Source organism: Barbus barbus (genome assembly GCF_936440315.1).
Source record: "Barbus barbus genome assembly, chromosome: 16".
In the NCBI taxonomy this organism is placed as follows: domain Eukaryota; kingdom Metazoa; phylum Chordata; class Actinopteri; order Cypriniformes; family Cyprinidae; genus Barbus; species Barbus barbus.
The window spans coordinates 25,109,829-25,127,681 of record NC_136744.1 but is presented as its reverse complement, the minus strand read 5'-3'; the positions used below and the strand labels follow the sequence as shown (position 1 = coordinate 25,127,681).

Genomic DNA, 17,853 nt, shown 5'->3' with positions numbered 1-17,853 from the left:
GTGTCACACAGGTTACGATTTTCCAAGCACACTGCCAAGGGTCCTAAAAATCAGCGCACATACACAAAGCGTGCTTTAGATATTATTCAATCCTTTTCACATAATCCGTTATTAGGCTGGCAGGGTCAGAGATGTGCAGCGCTGGCATGTTCTGCAATGTCCAGCCATCTGAAAATATTCTCTTCATTCAATTGCATGTTTGCATGTCTTAAGTCAATCAACCAAAGCATAACAGAGATTAAAACTCTCAAGGAGGAAACAGGAATGTGTGTGTGACCATCAGGGAGGGACATTTCTGACACTGGTGCTAGCTTCCAGCCTTCTTCGTGCTCATGCATGCTGATAAAACGATCTGGCACCTAGCAACACTGACATGTTCACATTTCTGCTGGACAATTTACAGATATGTTATGCCTGAGGAATCAACAAAATCAATTTTAAAACTGCTTTGATTCAAATATAAACCTGGAAGGCACTGCTGATTAAGCACATGTGATGCTCAAGGCTCATGGTTTCTCTAATTCATCATGGGTGAAATGGTTAATTTGATTGGCCACCAGGTGGCAATTTGGAGCTCTATAGGTTCTTTATGGAGAGCATCTACTGTATTTTGCAATGCCTTGATTTCCCTTGTATGTGCATTTCTGCAACTAAACGTTAAATGGAAGGATCAGTAAAAATGATTTGTACTATGATTAATAATAATAAAAATTTAATTATACATATTTAAATTAATAGGTTAAAAGTTAAAAAGTTATAAATATATTCATTTATAACAATAAAAAGTAAAATATTGCAACAATTTAAATAATATAACATTTTAAGTAAAATTTTTTTTTTCATAAGTATTTCTAAAAGTAGTAAATAAATATTTTAATATATTTGGTGATATTTTGCCTTTTGTATTTGTAATGGCTTATCAATTGTACATGCCATTAACTGCACATTTATATATATGTTACCCTGGACCACAAAACCAGTCATAAGGGTCAATTTTTTAAAATTTGAATTGCATGAATAAATTAGCTGAATAAATGCATTGATGGATGGTTTGTTAGGACAATATTTGGCCGAGATACAACTATTTGAAAATCTGGAATCTGAAGATGCAAAAAAAAAAAAAACAAATCTAAATATTGAGAAAATCACCTTTAAAGTTATCCAAATGAAGTTCTTAGCAATGCATATTACTAATCAAAAATTACGTTTTGATATATGTATGGTAGGAAATTTACAAGATGTGTGACTTTTGGCATAAAAGAAAAATTTATTATTTTGACCCATACAATGTATTGTTGGCTATTTCTACAAATATACCTGTGCTACTTATGACTGCTTTTGTGTTATATACACACACACACATTGCATATATATTTTAATATGAAGTCAAGAGGAGTGTTCAAAAGTTGATAAGAGTCTATATTTGAGCTTTTCTGTTTGGTGCTACTAGTGATGCAGAAATGGCATCTTAAGTACAGGAGAGGAGAGCTGCACGCACTCGTCTCAGAGTGTTCTCTATCTGTCAGCGTGGCAGCTGGAGATTTTTTTACAGGTTTGCATTTTGGATCACAGGGGATGCAGTGCAGGAGGTGACAGCTGTAGATGTGTCTTAATAAGCTTTAATCTATGACAGTCACACAGGCTACAGACACCTCTTCATTATTCATAAGAGCTCGTTTACATTGCAGATGAGCAGATAAGAGGAGGAAAAGTTTCTATTTCGGTTCAGATATGACACAGAAGAGATTTTTGAAGTGGGAAATGAGTTTCTGAACTATCCCAGAATCCCTCTTTCTCTGTCTCAGTGTCTGATATTCTCTGTGAAATGTGATAAGGCTTCACATTTCTGAGCGGATTATTTTCTCATCGCCGCACAATGATTGCATCGCTTTCTCATCATGTTTCTTCAGATCATGAACAGTTGCTGGTTCTTATATAACATGTCTTCTGCATGCTAGAACAGCCTTTTCTGCTTTACTCATTGAAGCTTTTACAGTTACAGCAAACATCCTTGAGCTGCCCTTTACTTGTACCAACCTAATCAGACACAGGCTACCGTTGACAAGTTTGGAGTCAGTAAGATTTATTTATTCATTCTTTCTTTGAGTCATTATTAAGGATGCGTTCAATTGATGAAAAGTGACAGGAAAGATATTTGTAATGTTACAAAAGATTTTGAATAAACGTTCTTTTTAACTTTCTGAAAATGCATTGATGAATGAATCCTATTATAATTTTTTTATCAAGGTTTGTACATAAATATTAAACAGCACAGCTGTTTTCAACAGCTTTTAATAAGAAAAGTTTCTTGGGCATCAAATCTTCATATTAAAATGATTTCTGAAGGATCACGTGACACTGAAGACTGGAGTAATGATGCTGAAAATTCAGCTTTGCATCACAGAAATACATTAAGATTGAAAACATCACTTGAATAATTAAATTGTATATGAAACAGTATTTTAAAGTTATTTTGCAGTAATATTTAAAAAAATTTCGTTCACATAAATGCAGCCTTGATGAGCATAAGAGACCTCTTTCAAAAACCTTAAAATATCTTACTGACCACAATCTTTTGAATGGTAGCATAACCCTGCGCTCAACAGCAGCTTGCGTCTCAAATCAAAACTGATTATCTTTCAGAAACGTAATGCCTCGAACAAACGGGCAAATACAGTGACAACCATAACTTTAACAGCTTGGAAGCCTGTACTCACTTACCAACTGATAAACCTGGTTCACATTTAGAAATTGTAAAAAAAAAAAGCCAACAGATCAGTGGAGCAATTTATCTGTGCAATAAGCATCATATTCGACATAAACAGATTTGGACATGACACCGCTAACTTAACTAACATACTGTCCACAATACTTTTGATAGTGTTATGTAACATCATAAAAAGACTAATTTTCTTTGTGGTGATGAAGTGATAATGAAAAGTTGTATACTGTAAATAGAAAGCATAATAATAAGATATCTTCAGAGATGATTTCACCTACTGTGCTTTTGCCTCTGCGTCCTCACTGCCTTTGTTAGATACGTCTTCCAGACCTCCAATCAGGTGTTTGTATGAGCTGAAAAATGACACAAACAGCATATTCAGAAAGATTGAATCTTTATTACAAATACACTACTGTTCAGGAAATCAGCAATATTGTGAAATATTACCACAATTTAAAATAGCACACACATATAATCTGCTTTAAAACTGATGTCAATTTCATAAGACACACGTCTAACGTGAGAACATATCAGCACAAAACTGCTATTTATTTATTTATCATTATTAAAGTTGAAGATCTATCCCTCAAATGACTCTTAATTATTATTTCATGTCTCTTTCTTAATTTAGAAAGTCAGTACTAATGTACAGTAAAACTTTTATATCTAAATGAAATACTTGAGACTGAAATGTACCATCATTAGCTGTCACACAGGTGGCTGATGGTTTTGAGTCTCAGTCAGACAGGAAAGAGAGTTTTCCCCACCGCAGAGCACATATGCGCTTCTCTCTCTCTGCCTGAGCTTATTGACACACGTGACGCTTTAGCTATTTAGGTTGAGCTTGATTTATTGAGTTCTATAAGGGAGCAGATAAGCACTTCAAACCCACAGATTCTGTGTTCCACACACACACAAATAGAAAGACCAGTGTAAAATCCACAGATGTTCAATGAACTGCAGCAGAAGTCATTCAGTCCAGGTTTTCCAATGTCATTGACACTTGTGATGTTTTAAGCAGCGTATATAAAGAAACTCTTGCCACAGGATAAACGTGACATACTGTATACTTACTCTCTGTCAATCACAAGGCAGGTGACCGACTCTGCTGCGATGACATTAGCTGTTCTGATATCCTCCCTGTTCAAAAAACACAGACACAGTACAGAGAAAAATCAGAAAGTTACAATGTTCTGATTCATTCAAAATATACATAAACAAATATATGACAATTCATTAAAATAATTTACATATTATCAATTAAAATAATAAAAAAAATATTATAAATGTAAATATATAATGTTAAAACTACAGTAATATATTTGAATTATTTTGAATATTTCATTAAAATTCTAATACTATTAAAATAATTTTAATTAGATAAACACATGTTAATATTAATTCAGTTATTAAAGCTATTAAAATGAATTATAATAAAATTATACATGAATATTAAAATGTATATTTATAGTAATAAAACAATATATATATATATAATTTATACACATATAAAGATAAATATCAATTTATAATCAATCGTGTATGCACAATTAATATTAGTTCACAACATTAAAATGAATTTTGACTTATGAGTCAAATAAGTTACTAAAATAGTTAAAATATCAAAATTTTGCAGTTTCAACTCTGATCAAAGAATTAAGTCAGCGTGCCTCAGAGTTGGCTGACTGTCCTCTTCCTCGCTGTCGCCCCAGTTGTAGTCATCAGAGTCTGAATCCCACTCTGACCTCATGATGCTTTGAGTTTTCACTTACCGTCTGACCTGATCACTGCTATATGCGTGCATGTACTACTACAGTACACTACACTTCTATTTACACTAAAACAATCACTATGTGACATCTGTTCCATCATTAGCAGTTCTGTCCGGGGGAAGAGCTCCCCCACACGTCTCTCTGAAAGCAAAAAGGGCTGGACACTAAACAGTAAACGAACACCTAAACATACATGTACGCGCAGCGTCTGCTCCTGTGTCCAACTGCAAATACTGCCGGACACCACACACACACACACACACCGGATCCATTTCCAGCTAAATACACTTATACTTGCAGAGGTGAGAATTCTTCACAACACATCGGCTCTAAAGCTGTCAGCACAAATACACAATAACGCTACTGCAAAGGTCACAGCTGCTGCGCAATATTACTGAACACAGAGAGACAGAGGAGAGGAGGAAAATCTGTCATCATTTACTCACTTTCAATGACGTTCTAAACCCATATAAATTTCATTCTTCCTTGAAACACAAAATATATTTTTGCAGAATGCTAAAATAGCTTTTTTTCCCTTAAAACGGCTACACAAAAGGACAAAAAGTACCTTTATATACGGAATGATTGTACAGTGCTTTTTTTTTTTATGGAGCCAAACTCTCCTGATCCGTATTTATGTTCAGTGTGTGACTTTTTCTTTTTTTTTTTTATGATAGTGTTACATTTTTTCAGATGTTTTTAAATTTAGTCTTAGTCCTGTGTGAAATGTGCATTTTAGTCTTTGACATGTTTATTCAACCAGTGCTGTTTTTGTTTAGTCTGATTTTATTTGACTAAAGGTCTGGGAATTTTAGCCTAGTTTTAGTCTAAGAAAACTATTAGTCATGGTTAAACCGATAATCACAATTATTTTGCACAGTTATTATCATAATTACCGATCATGATTGTTGTCATCTGAGAAATTTGATCAGAATTATTATTGCTTTCACCTATAAGCACAAATAACTCTGATACACTTATTTGACCTCATCTAGTTTCCTAAAATATCATATAAATTAACACTCTCTACATTATGAAAACTAGTAAAACTCAAAAGCTTCCCTCAAAAGCTAAAATATTGAAATGCTTCATATTAAATCCAATGATTCCAAATTATATTTATGTTTTTCCATTAAAACAACAAAAAAGACTGTGTTGCAGCACAGAGGTTGTGTAAATGCATTTATTCAGCAACTACAGTACAATCGCAAACAATATATAATTGAGATCAATGTTAGGATTTATTAGTTTATCACTGAGAAGGTTTTGATGGCAGATTTTTTTTTTCTTGACTGGAAACCCCATGAAAACTTTATTAAAGTCTATATTTTTCTCTCTTTTTATTTAAGAAAATATAGATATTTAGGATATGAAGAGTTTTTAAATTTTAAACTACATTTTAGTTTGCATCCTGATGTTTTAGTCATGGAAAATAGGTTGTCAACAAATCTTTTTGCCATAGATTTTATGAAAGGTCATATGGGTTTGGAATGTCATGAGAGTATAAATAATGATTGATCATTTTCATTTTTGGGTGAACTATCCCAGGTGTGTGGGTCAGTGTGCTGTAAGTGGGACACGTTCACCTGCTTGAGGAAACACAGCATGAAAAACCGACAGCGCTGCCAAACGTGTCTGTGAACCAATCAGGTGTCAAATGATTCAGAATGCACATAGACACACGCATGAATTTAATCCCAGGATCGAGAGATTATTTGATCAAGTTCTAGACACTGTTAATGATCTCCGTAAATCGTGAGCCAACCGCACAAGGTTTCTGCCGTACACCAGGGCACAGCGTGAGCTCTTACAGGACAGTATTTAATTGATCTCTGAGGAATCGGACTGACTGCGGACAATGTTCTGGCCTATATTTCAGCTCCGATCACAACCTCGTAGCTCGCATCAGAAGACTGCTGAGCAGGACACCTGATACACAACGGAGCATATCAACATGCTCTCAGGATCACTGTTTCCTAGTAACTCAACCAAACGCAGGATTATAATCAGGGTAAACGATCTCCTTAAACCAGACACCACTACAGAAAAAGAATAGAACAGAATAAAGCACACTTGAATAGAACAAAACAGAAATGAATAGAATTAAAGGGATTGTTCACCCAAGAATGATCCTGTTCATGCTCGTCCATATAATGTGAGTGACAAGCAACCAGCTTCAAACTTTTAAGAAAAAAAAATGCAAAATACTGTAATGTACCACAGACTGATCCCACATGACTTGTGCCCCACTTTCCAAGTGTTATGAGGGCATGTGATAAGGTGAATATCTCTTGACAGATGTAAATTCAAGAACCCGCTTTGGACAAAACAGAGATATTTAAATAAAGTATATGCATAATTCTTTAGGAGCCCTGTTTCATATAGTGCATATAATTTCTCGAAATGGTGCACTTGTATGCAGACCAACAGCTGAAGTAAGAATTTTCGGAATTTTAATAATTTATCTTAAAATAACACTGTATTTTGAGGACTAGTTCTCACTATTAACTAATTGCTTATTAGTATGCATATGACTACCATATTGGCCATTTATTAATACTTATAAAGCACATATTAATGTCTTGTTCTGCATGACCATATTTTAGATCACTTAGTCCACCCCATCCCTAAACTTAACAACTAACTATTAATAAGCAACAAATTAGGAGTTTATTGAGGGAAAACTCTTAGTTAATAGTGAAAGTGAAGTGACATATGGCCAAGTATGGTGACCCATACTCGGAATTCGTGCTCTCATTTAACCCATCCAAAGTGCACACACACAGCAGTGAACACACACACACACTGTGGACACACACCCGGAGCAGTGGGCAGCCATTTATAGTTGAGTTGGGTTAGGTGCCTTGCTCAAGGGCGTGGTATTGAGGGTGGAGAGAGTGCGGTACATTCACTCCCCCCACCTACAATACCTGCCGGCCCGAGACTCGAACCCGCAACCTTTGGATTACGAGTCCGACTCTCTAACCATTAGGCCACGACTTCCCATGTGAACATGTGGAATGTATAGTATGCCTTCAGAACACTTGTAAAATAAGTCACTAGGCATCACTCTGTGATACTATTGCCTTTTTATTTTGCATATTTTGTATGGACGAGCACAAAAAAATTATTTAAACATTAGAATAGAATAGAAACTCCAAGAATGCACAAGAATAACTGATGATGTCTGGTTTATATTTGCATATCTCCTATTCTCCTTTTCTTTCCTCGAGTAATTAAGGGACTTAAGCCCTCAAAATTGGAACCATGGACAATGTTCCTGTATTGTCGGTTACTCTAATGCATGTGAAACTGGTCAGTCAGAGTTTTCTGGAAAAAGATTTTGTTTAATATAACTCCTGAATAAACCTGTTTTTACTCAATCATAAGAGAGAGTGAGCAAACAGTGCTTTTAAAGATTGTGTGAATGTAATGTCATGTGTTTGCTATGCAAGCGCAACCACTCTAAACAGTTTATGATTCCAAGACTTCTTACAATTCCAAGAGAGCTTTTATAAGCAGCCACAAGATGGCACCACATCCTCTAAAAATCTCACAAAAACCTGCCAGGTCACTTTTCACCACATGATCATAAGACATTTTTTCATGTTATTATTATTATAACACTTGCCCAAGACATTTTCAATGAGTCATTTTTAATCCCATAATGCATTAAGTTTTTTTCATAATTCTCAATGGTGATTGTAATAACAGTTCTTATCACTGAAAGGTATTATTATAAATATATTTGTTCTCGTAAAAGTAAAAAGAATGAGATTTTCTGCATTAAAATATATTTTTGAAGGGAAATGACACCGAGAAGCAAAAACTAGTCCTAAAGATAGACTTTTTTTTTGTTTAAGCATATGCAAATCTTATAAAACCATAACAGGTTGTGTGAGATTCATCATGAGAAATCATCCCAGATGTGCCTCCAAATATCCAGTTTGAAGTTTGCATTAACTTTGACTTTAACAGTAGTGTAGAGGACAATCTCACCCCTGTAGAGCTTTTTCCCCAAACGAGTCTCCTTTCCCCATAGAACGCAAATAGACGGGCTCCTGATCCGCAGAGTCCTCTCGAGTCATCGTCACCTGGGCGAGGTGAGAACAAGAGGAAGAGATATTAGCATGGGATCATCTTCACAGCATCACTGCTTGCCCTTTGCACTGAAATAGACTTACCTTTCCTTTACTGATAATGAAGAATGTGTCTCCTCTTGCCCCCTGGCGAATGATGTAGTCACCATCCTCATAGTGGGTCTACAAGAGAGAGAAAATTGAGAAAGTGAAGATGGTATGGAAACAGATGATGGAGAAAAATACAGGTGACACTTTCTACGAAGAGGGTCTGAATAAAAGAGGCAGCACAACATCTCTCTGACCCTCAGTGTGCTATCTAAGACCTTGACCTCCAGACACATCAGTCTGAAATCAGATATGACCAGCAGATAGGAAACCGAAGCCCACAAAGACTGACACAAGCAAACACTTTGTTCCAACATCACCTAGAGTCTGACCTCCAACAAAACACCCACATACACACCTGCAGTGACCGGAGACAAATTTGTCATTTATTATCCACAAAATGATCATAAATTTAAAACAAAAGTGAAAAACTTATAATGATTTATTTACTTAAAAGTGTCAATTTAATCATATTTTTTACTTGCTTGTGAGACACAAGGCCGCCAATTTATTTATTTTTTTAATATGTTAAAATTAAATACATCTTTTGCTAAAAAATTCTTAATGGTCCTAAAATTATATGTTTCTTTGTTAATGTAAAATCATATTTCCTGTATTTAAATTTTTAATTAATAATATGAATAAAAGTTTATAACAAAAACCCTATATATCGATTTCTATATATGATGTCATGTTGTAGACGTGTTTTGGATGTACAATAAAATTTTTTGAATATCATACCATCACTTGTACAAAGAACATGCACATAACATTTGAGAAGTGTCCAAATAATGCCTTGATTTTGAACAGTATATCTATTATTTTATCATTTAACAGCTTTTTTTTACACTTGAGTGTGCAAAAGTGTGTTTGTGTTGTCTTTATTTTAAATAAATGCAACTTGACGTGCATATATTTTAAGTGTAGCTTAATTGTAAAAAGTACTGTTGTAGCAATACTGTTTGAGATGAGAGAATACTCCCCAATGGAAAGCACTCAAGTCAGTGTGAATATTCAGCAATGTTAAGATTCAGATATATCTGGACTCTAAATTCAGGCAGCTACACTGTGTATGTGCAATTATTGGAGGAGTTGCATCAAATATAAGTGACCACAAAGATGATGGCGGAAGGAAAGATTCCATTTATGTGTGCAGACTTTCATTCCCCAGAGCCTCCAACATAATTAAACATGCAAAATTAACATTTAAGTGCAAAAAGCTTCAGCAAATTTCAATTATTAGCTTCCACTCTCTGCAAATTCTTTAAGAAATCACATCACGTCACGTCAAAAAAGGACTGGAATGAGAGTTTGACCTGAATTTAAATATTCACTGATAAATCATGATTGACAGGCGAGTTATTTTAATGACACAGAGCTCACAGTGCCATTAAACACTCATTATTTGATCTTACTTCCTAACATTTGCTCTTCTGTTATTGTTTTGTTGTTAGTGAATATCACAGAATGACAATATGCCTGGTTAGCTAAGCCATGCTGGTAGATGCCATACACTTTACATTACCAAAAAAACAAAACTAATACAAATATGAAAATGAACAAAATAATTTGTTTTTACTACAAAAGTGAAATTAATAATAACAAATAATACTAAAATTGGCAAGCAACATAAACACAGTGAATATTTCATTATATTATAGTAGATCTAATGTACCAGAGACCAACATTATAATGCGTATGTCAGAAACGGAGCTGTATCCACTCAATCCACTTTGTTTATAATGCTGTCAGTGTTTCATGGTCGCTGTCTAAACAGAACAAATCTGATAGTGTCTGTATTAGACATATTAAGCATAAATGTAATTAATAATAAGAGCCAAACCAATTTCTGTTGTTGTGTTATTGTTATGAGGCTGTGAATCGTGTTTTATCACAAAAGGCGAACTACAGCTACTTCATATTATTATCAACAAATCCACAAAGAATGGAAAACAACAACCTTTCACCCCTAAACACATGGAGCTGTGGGTCTCCATCACTCACTCCCCAGTGATAAATGTTGTATACTGACGAGGTGAAGAGAGGTGATGTGGACCTGAATGATAGACTGACTGATGACTAAGATATTCACAATGTCTACGGCTCATCTTTTCATGCTATTCTTGGATAAAACATTGATTTTGCTCCTTTGATGCTTTGTGCAAAGTGGAGCTCATTTGTCGACTGTCTGAGAACCGGTTATTCTCCATCTTATTCAGGGCGAGAGAGTATAGACATCTCTATGATTCACTCCACTACAACTTATTAAACCACGTGTATTCACTAAAAGACAAGAAGGTCTAAAAATGCTCCCGAATTACTGATGATATAAATGAGGAGCTTTTATAACTCGAGTTATGAGTCTTTCTTGCTGATAAACAGTCCCTGATGGAATCTGCAGATTTTATTTATTTATTTTTTTTCGTATTTCCAGGTTTAAAAGTGAATAAAATAACAAATTTCAGCAGAAAGCATTTACATTTTCTTGGCAGGTGTTTTCTTAAAGAGTAATTTTTTTCAGTGTTAAAATACTTTATCCCTGTTGTGTGCAAAGACAACAATAAGTGGCTCTGAGGTGTTTTTTGTAAAACATTGCTCTGTTTGTTTGAGGAATTTTCTGAACATCTTGCTCAACCAATGGCATGATTTTAGTGGGTTTGTCTCCGGTTTGTCTCAACCAATAGGTCAGTGTTTACCTAGTTAACATGAGACAACTAGCTCCTGTTGATAGATGCCTTAAATACACCCTTCTGCTGGCCAAAAGACATATTTCACCATTTAAAAGCAGCTTTGTATTTTGACAGAAAAAAATGTGCAAGTTGTTATTGTACACTAAACTATTGTTTTTAGTAAAAATTTTAGTTAAAATTAGAAATGTTGCCTTGGCAGCTAACTGAAATAAGTTTAAGTTGAAGTACTAAAAAATAAATAAGATGAAGTATTAAAATTAGAAAAACAAGAAATAAAAATAAAGCAAAAAAAGTAATAATAATAAACAAAAATAATTAAAAATATTATAAAAATGATCAAATCACAAATTTACTAAAACTAAAACAAAAACGGACTATTTAAAATAAAAGCTAATTTAAATTTGAATTAATATTATAATAGTATATAAATAATACTAAAATTACACTCGCAAGAAGCATAAAATATTTGTGAATATTGAATATTTCAGTATATCATAGTAGATGTTTTACCTTTCACTGCCTGCTGCATGCTTGGGGTATTTCCAGGAATGAAACTACACACTTTTTTTTTTTTTTTTTTAGCAAATTAACTTCTGAAGAAAGATTTATTAGCAGTTGTGTTTGCTTAAGGATCAGGAAGATCTCTAACCTCCTCAAGGACATCAGCCAGCTTGCTCAGTATTTCTTCTGGAAGACCTCGGAACGTCAGGACACTGTCAATGAGAGACAACTTACGTCATTACATTGTTAAAATGAAACAACCGCATCTGTAAATGTGTGATGGATTAAATTCTTATCCAAAGCCGAAGTGTCTTTTGGTGTTTGTTAGTGTTATGTAACTTCAGTATTAAATCCTTCAAAATAACACAAGTATTTCATTATTATCCTCAGAAACGGGGTGGTGATGGCGCAGTGGATAAGACACATGCCTTTGGTGTGAGAGACCCGGGTTCGAATCCACTGTGAGACACCAATGTGTCCCTGAGCAAGACACTTAACCCCTAGTTGCTCCAGAGGCGTGCGACCTCTGACATATATAGCAATTGTAAGTCGCTTTGGATAAAAGCGTCAGCTAAATGTAAATGTAAATGTAGAAACATTCAACACTTTTTAATTCTATTTCCCACACTTTCAGTAATTCAGTGCTTATTCTCACTGTACATTGGGTGAAGTTTTAGTCTGACCTGATATGGTTGAAACAGCTGGTGACCATCACACATTGAAATAAACCCAGAGCTGCTCTCTGCCACGGAAACAACAATAATATCCCTCAATCACCATGATACAACATTTCTAAACATATCTGGTCATGTGTTGCGTAATGGTGGAAAAGGTTTGTGTCTGGCTAATCTGTATATGCTGAGCTAATTTGCCACAAAGCCAAGGCATTATCTGCATTACGTAATAAATGCTGTAATTTATCTAAATCTAAATGAATCATGTTTAGGATGAGATGGCAGGAGAGGCCGACTGATCCGCTGTCCCGAGGGACCGTAGATTGTCCCTGATGAGATCTGGGCATCTTTGTCTGTTGCATTAGCAAACGCACACACATTTAAAGGGACGGGCTGCATCCATGTTTCACTGCCACATGTCATGAGATGATCATACATCAATAACTGCTCCTGCATAAATATTTCACATGCCATAAAAAATTAAAGCATCCATTAAAGTCTCCTCTTACAGTTTAGTGTAAGACTGCAGCAGAGAAACCTACAGGTGTTATGGATACACACAGGCCATTCTGAGCTAATATTTGGTCTGAAAATGACACAATCTTATTTCCTTTATCATTTAGCTTGACAAGCCTGCTGATTTTAACTTTTAAGAAATTAAAAGGGTTTTTTTTTATGAAGGGAAAACAAAATCCAAACCCACATGGCCCTGTGTGAAAAAGTGCTTGCCCCCTGTTAAAACATAATTGTGGTTTATCACACTTGAGTTCAGTTTCTCTAGCCACACCCAGGCCTGATTACTGCCACACCTGTTCGCAAACAAGAAATCACTTAAATAGGACCTGCCTGACAAAGTGAAGTAGACTAAAAGATCCTCAAAAGCTACACATCATGTTAAGATCCAAAGAAATTCAGGAACAAATGAGAAAGTAAGTAATTGAGATCTATCAGTCTGGAAAAGGTTATAAAGACATTTCTAAAGCTTTGGGACTCCAGCGAACCACAGTGAGAGCCATTATCCACAAATGACGAAAACATGGAACAGTGGTGAACCTTCCCAGGAGTGGCCGGCTGACCAAAATTACCCCAAGAGCGCAGCGACAACTCATCCAAGAGGTCACAAAAGACCCCACAACAACATGTAAAGACCTGCAGGCCTCACTTGCCTCAGTTAAGGTCAGTGTTCATGACTCCACCATAAGAAAGAGACTGGGCAAAAATGGCCTGCATGGCAGAGTTCCAAGACGAAAACCACTGCTGAGCAAAAAGAACATAAAGGCTTGTCTCAGTTTTGCCAGAAAACATCTTGATGATCCCCAAGACTTTTGGGAAAATACTCTGTGGACTGACAAGACAAAAGTTGAACTTTTTGGAAGGTGTGTGTCCCATTACATCTGGCGTAAAGGTAACACAGCATTTCAGAAAAAGAACTTCATACCAACAGTAAAATATGGTGGTGGTAGTGTGATGGTCTGGGGCTGTTTTGCTGCTTCAGGACCTGGAAGACTTGCTGTGATAAATGGAACCATGAATTCAGCTGTCTACCAAAAAATCCTGAAGGACAATGTCCGGCCATCTGTTCATGACCTCAAGCTGAAGCGAACTTGGGTTCTGCAGCAGGACAATGATCCAAAACACACCAGCAAATCCTCCTCTGAATGGCTGAAGAAAAACAAAATGAACACTTTGGAGTGGCCTAGTCAAAGTCCTGACCTGAATCTGAATCGATTTGAGACGTTGCTATTTGCTAATCGCAAAGCCTGCGATGTGGACGCGATATTACACTGTTCCAGAGCATGTGCATGACTGCCAGCCTTGAGTGGCGATCTTACTAACCAATATAGTGAGCACACCTCCGTTCTCCCCGATCAGCACTGCAGTAGCGTACTGCATAAACGCCCACCATTTAAAAAGGGTCAGATCGAAAGAAAAACGTATGTAACTACAGCTTCGAAATAACAGACAACAAACAAAAAGGAGTGTCTATTTACACTAAGTGCAAATAGCCCACCTTGTTGGCAAAGGCTATTTACACTGACTCCACCCACTGACGTGTGATTGGGTTAGTCAGGAATAAAAAAAACAAAAAAAACCCCACCAATTTAGCATTAGATTCAGTGGTGTAGGTGGTAAGCCGCATGCGTTTTGACGCGATCCACGCGAGTTCGAGCCCGTCTTTTGCCAAACTTTTTCTTCTAAATAAAAATAAAAGTATCGGGTAGGGTTAGGGTAGGTGTACTGAGGGCTTTTTTGTACCAATAAGGTGGCATCCATTTAATAATTTGAATTAAAACTATATTTTACACTCAATACTATTATTGCGTACTGTTTTATAATGTACTACAATAGTGAGGTGCAGATAATTGCCACTATTTGCAATAAGTTGTATAAATAGCAGAAAATCTTGCTATTTTAACAGTGTAAATAGAATCTATAGCTATTTTCACTTGGTGTAAATAGAATCCATTGCTATTTGCACTAAGTGTAAATAGTATCGAGCGCTAAAAAAATATGTTATTTGCAAATAGCTGCTGCCTATTTGCAAGAGCTGTGTCACAACGCATATCAAGAGCTCCCTTATCGGTTCTGCTTTGAGTACTGGAGAATAAAAGACACATTTTTAGATGTTTTTATTAGTAGGCTACATGAACCTTATCTTACACATTTTATCTCCCCAACAGATTAAATTGAAATAAGTTTATAGTCCATGTCCGCTAACTCAGAAGACCGCACACACAGCCCGTGTCTCACGGACGAGCCGTTTACATGCAGCCTGTCTCGTAATGCTCTTTTATACTCACGGTCACGCGCCCGGTTCTGCTCCGCAAGCGAGTACATCTGGCAATATGACAAGGCCTGGCTCCGCGTTTAAAACGAATGTAAAATAAGTCTAACTGCTTGCCAATTTCACTTGGATGAAATGAAACATTCAGCATATTTCCCACTTGTTCTTAAAATCCCAATTACTTAAAAATGAATAAATCAGCCCTTGTAACATGTCAAAACAAAAAAAATTTAATGTTTTTTATGGAAACTATAAGAATTTCTGTGATGGTTTCTATTGTTTTGTTTTGTTTTTTCAGCAGGGTAACGATACTCATACTGTGGTGCACATTATTGATCATTTTGAGCTGAAGCTTGATTTTGCCAATTTGAAATCGCAATCGCAATATCTGTCAAAAAAATTGCAATTAGATATTTTCCCCAAATTGCACAGCCTTATCTCCAAGTCTGGACTAGCTCAGGACTAAATATGAAATCTAAATATTGGTCTATAAACCAGATCAGTAAAATGCACAAGTTCAACTCAGTGTCTAATGCATTCACATGCACTCTGCTTTTGTTTGTTAACGGCTGTTAGTTCAAAGCATAATTGACTAAATTAGGTCTAATTATTCAAATAATAAATACAGCAGCAGGGATGGGGTAATATCATTAACATTAGATGAAACCACATTAGATGATTCATTAAAAACGATTGCATTGCTATTCATTTTTCTCATGTTAATACATAAGGCACAGAAACTAAAGAGAGAGAGAGAGAGATCATGAAAGGAGGAGAGGAAGGAGATCGGGAGCTATAGAGAGTTTCTGTGGCAATGAATTGCAGAATCTTCCAAGAAACTCATCTGTTCTGCCTCAGTGTCTTTAAAGTCTTTGATGAAGACTTCTTTCATCCAGTTTGGCTCAGGAGCCCAACAATGCAGAATTCTGTCTTTAATATGTAAAATATGCCCCGTGCTCTCTTCTCTGGGTACCATTATGCAAATTAAGATGTCAGATTATAAAGAAAGAGATGCACTTCCATAACAAGACAGCTGCTCACCTTTTCAATAACTCCATGTACTCTGCATGTTTGATGAGTCCCGTCCTCATCATGATGGTCTGGAAACACTGTCTGTCGATGGCCCATAACTTCACACTGGTGACAGCTGAAACACACATCAGAAAACACACCATCAGTCTGTGAATGCGTTTTCCTAATCATCAACACCCAAAGCTTTTCTTGCAATATGAGCTGATCATGAAATGAATATCTGTTTTATTCAAGTCACCTAGAGTGCAAGCTTAATAATATTCACTCTAGGTGAAGAAAACAGATTTATTATTCGACAAAAATATCAACATTTCATGATCAGCTCATATATATATATATATATATATATATATATATATATATATATATATATATATATATAATTATAATTATTGCTGTTGGTATGGGCAAAAATGTTTAAATTACTCAAATTAAAACAAGATGACAGCCACAAACTTGAATGAAACCATAATGATAAACAGTAGACGTGACTAAGCATTTACAAAAAATTGCAGCATAGACTGCTGGGTATTTCATCATCAAAGTGTGGACACGAAGGAGGAATGCGAGGACTGAAGACGGCACTCTTGAGAAAGAGATGGCATTTTAGGAAAGTGTGTCTTTAAGACACTCACATGAGATGTCAACAGCTGTCTATGAAGAAGTAACTACTGTATGATATTAAAAAACTTCAATGTTGTTTTGGAAAAAAAAAAACAAGGTGACATTGATGTATGTGAAAGTGACTTTTTGGAAATGATGCCTTATTTTGTCAAAATGTGTTTATTATTGATTTGCATTCACACAAAAAAAAAATATTGAAGTGCTTCAAATTGCAGAGAGAGGAAAGTTCCAGCAGTGATGAAAAATAATCTGAAAACACCGAAGCATAAATAAACAGAGAGCTGTAGCGTCTGAATACAACCACTGACTCACCTCATGCAGGGGAATTCATCTGAATTTATGATGGACTCAAATTTTTTAATAGACTCTGATAACAACAGGAAATAAACAGCCTTTCAAAATATACTAACTTGGCACATGAGTTATTTCTCATATGAAGTGTAAATACATTCATTATTTATCACACCAAGACACACACACAAGCCTAAGAGCCACACATGAAAATCACACTCCCTGAAACTATTAAAGTCAGCATGAACTGAAAATTCATGGTCTATTTTGTAATTGCAAAACAGACTAAACATGAAGTTCTGAAATTGTTAAGTTATTGTTTAAGTTTCATCTTAATTTTAATAAATAAAAAAAATAAATAACAGTCTTCCCTTAAAGAACTACATTAGCCATAATCCTACAGAAGATTACCAAAACGGCACCAAATGAGCTCAGCAATGACCTTCCATAAAGTATCGCAAATTATGTAAATATTTGCAATGTGTATCTGAACACTAAGTTTTCAATAAAAATGTAAAAATATATTGCATTTTATTCAATAGTAAAATTAGTCACTGTATGTCCACACTTACACA

At 35.4% G+C, this 17,853-nt stretch overlaps 1 protein-coding gene across 4 annotated transcripts in view; it reads right to left on the bottom strand.

The window, feature by feature from the left end:
• prkg1a (protein kinase cGMP-dependent 1a) overlaps positions 1-17,853 on the bottom strand; it is a 57,129-nt gene that overhangs the window by 5,040 nt on the left and 34,236 nt on the right. For all 4 annotated transcript variants that reach the window (XM_079437573.1, XM_079437570.1, XM_079437572.1 and 1 more), the window contains exons 4-9: positions 16,373-16,478; positions 12,021-12,084; positions 8,679-8,756; positions 8,494-8,588; positions 3,797-3,862; positions 3,001-3,075 (exon numbers count right to left, since the gene is read on the bottom strand). In XM_079437573.1, the coding sequence (XP_079293699.1) occupies positions 3,001-3,075; positions 3,797-3,862; positions 8,494-8,588; positions 8,679-8,756; positions 12,021-12,084; positions 16,373-16,478 (484 nt within the window). The remainder of the gene's footprint in view (positions 1-3,000; positions 3,076-3,796; positions 3,863-8,493; positions 8,589-8,678; positions 8,757-12,020; positions 12,085-16,372; positions 16,479-17,853) is intronic.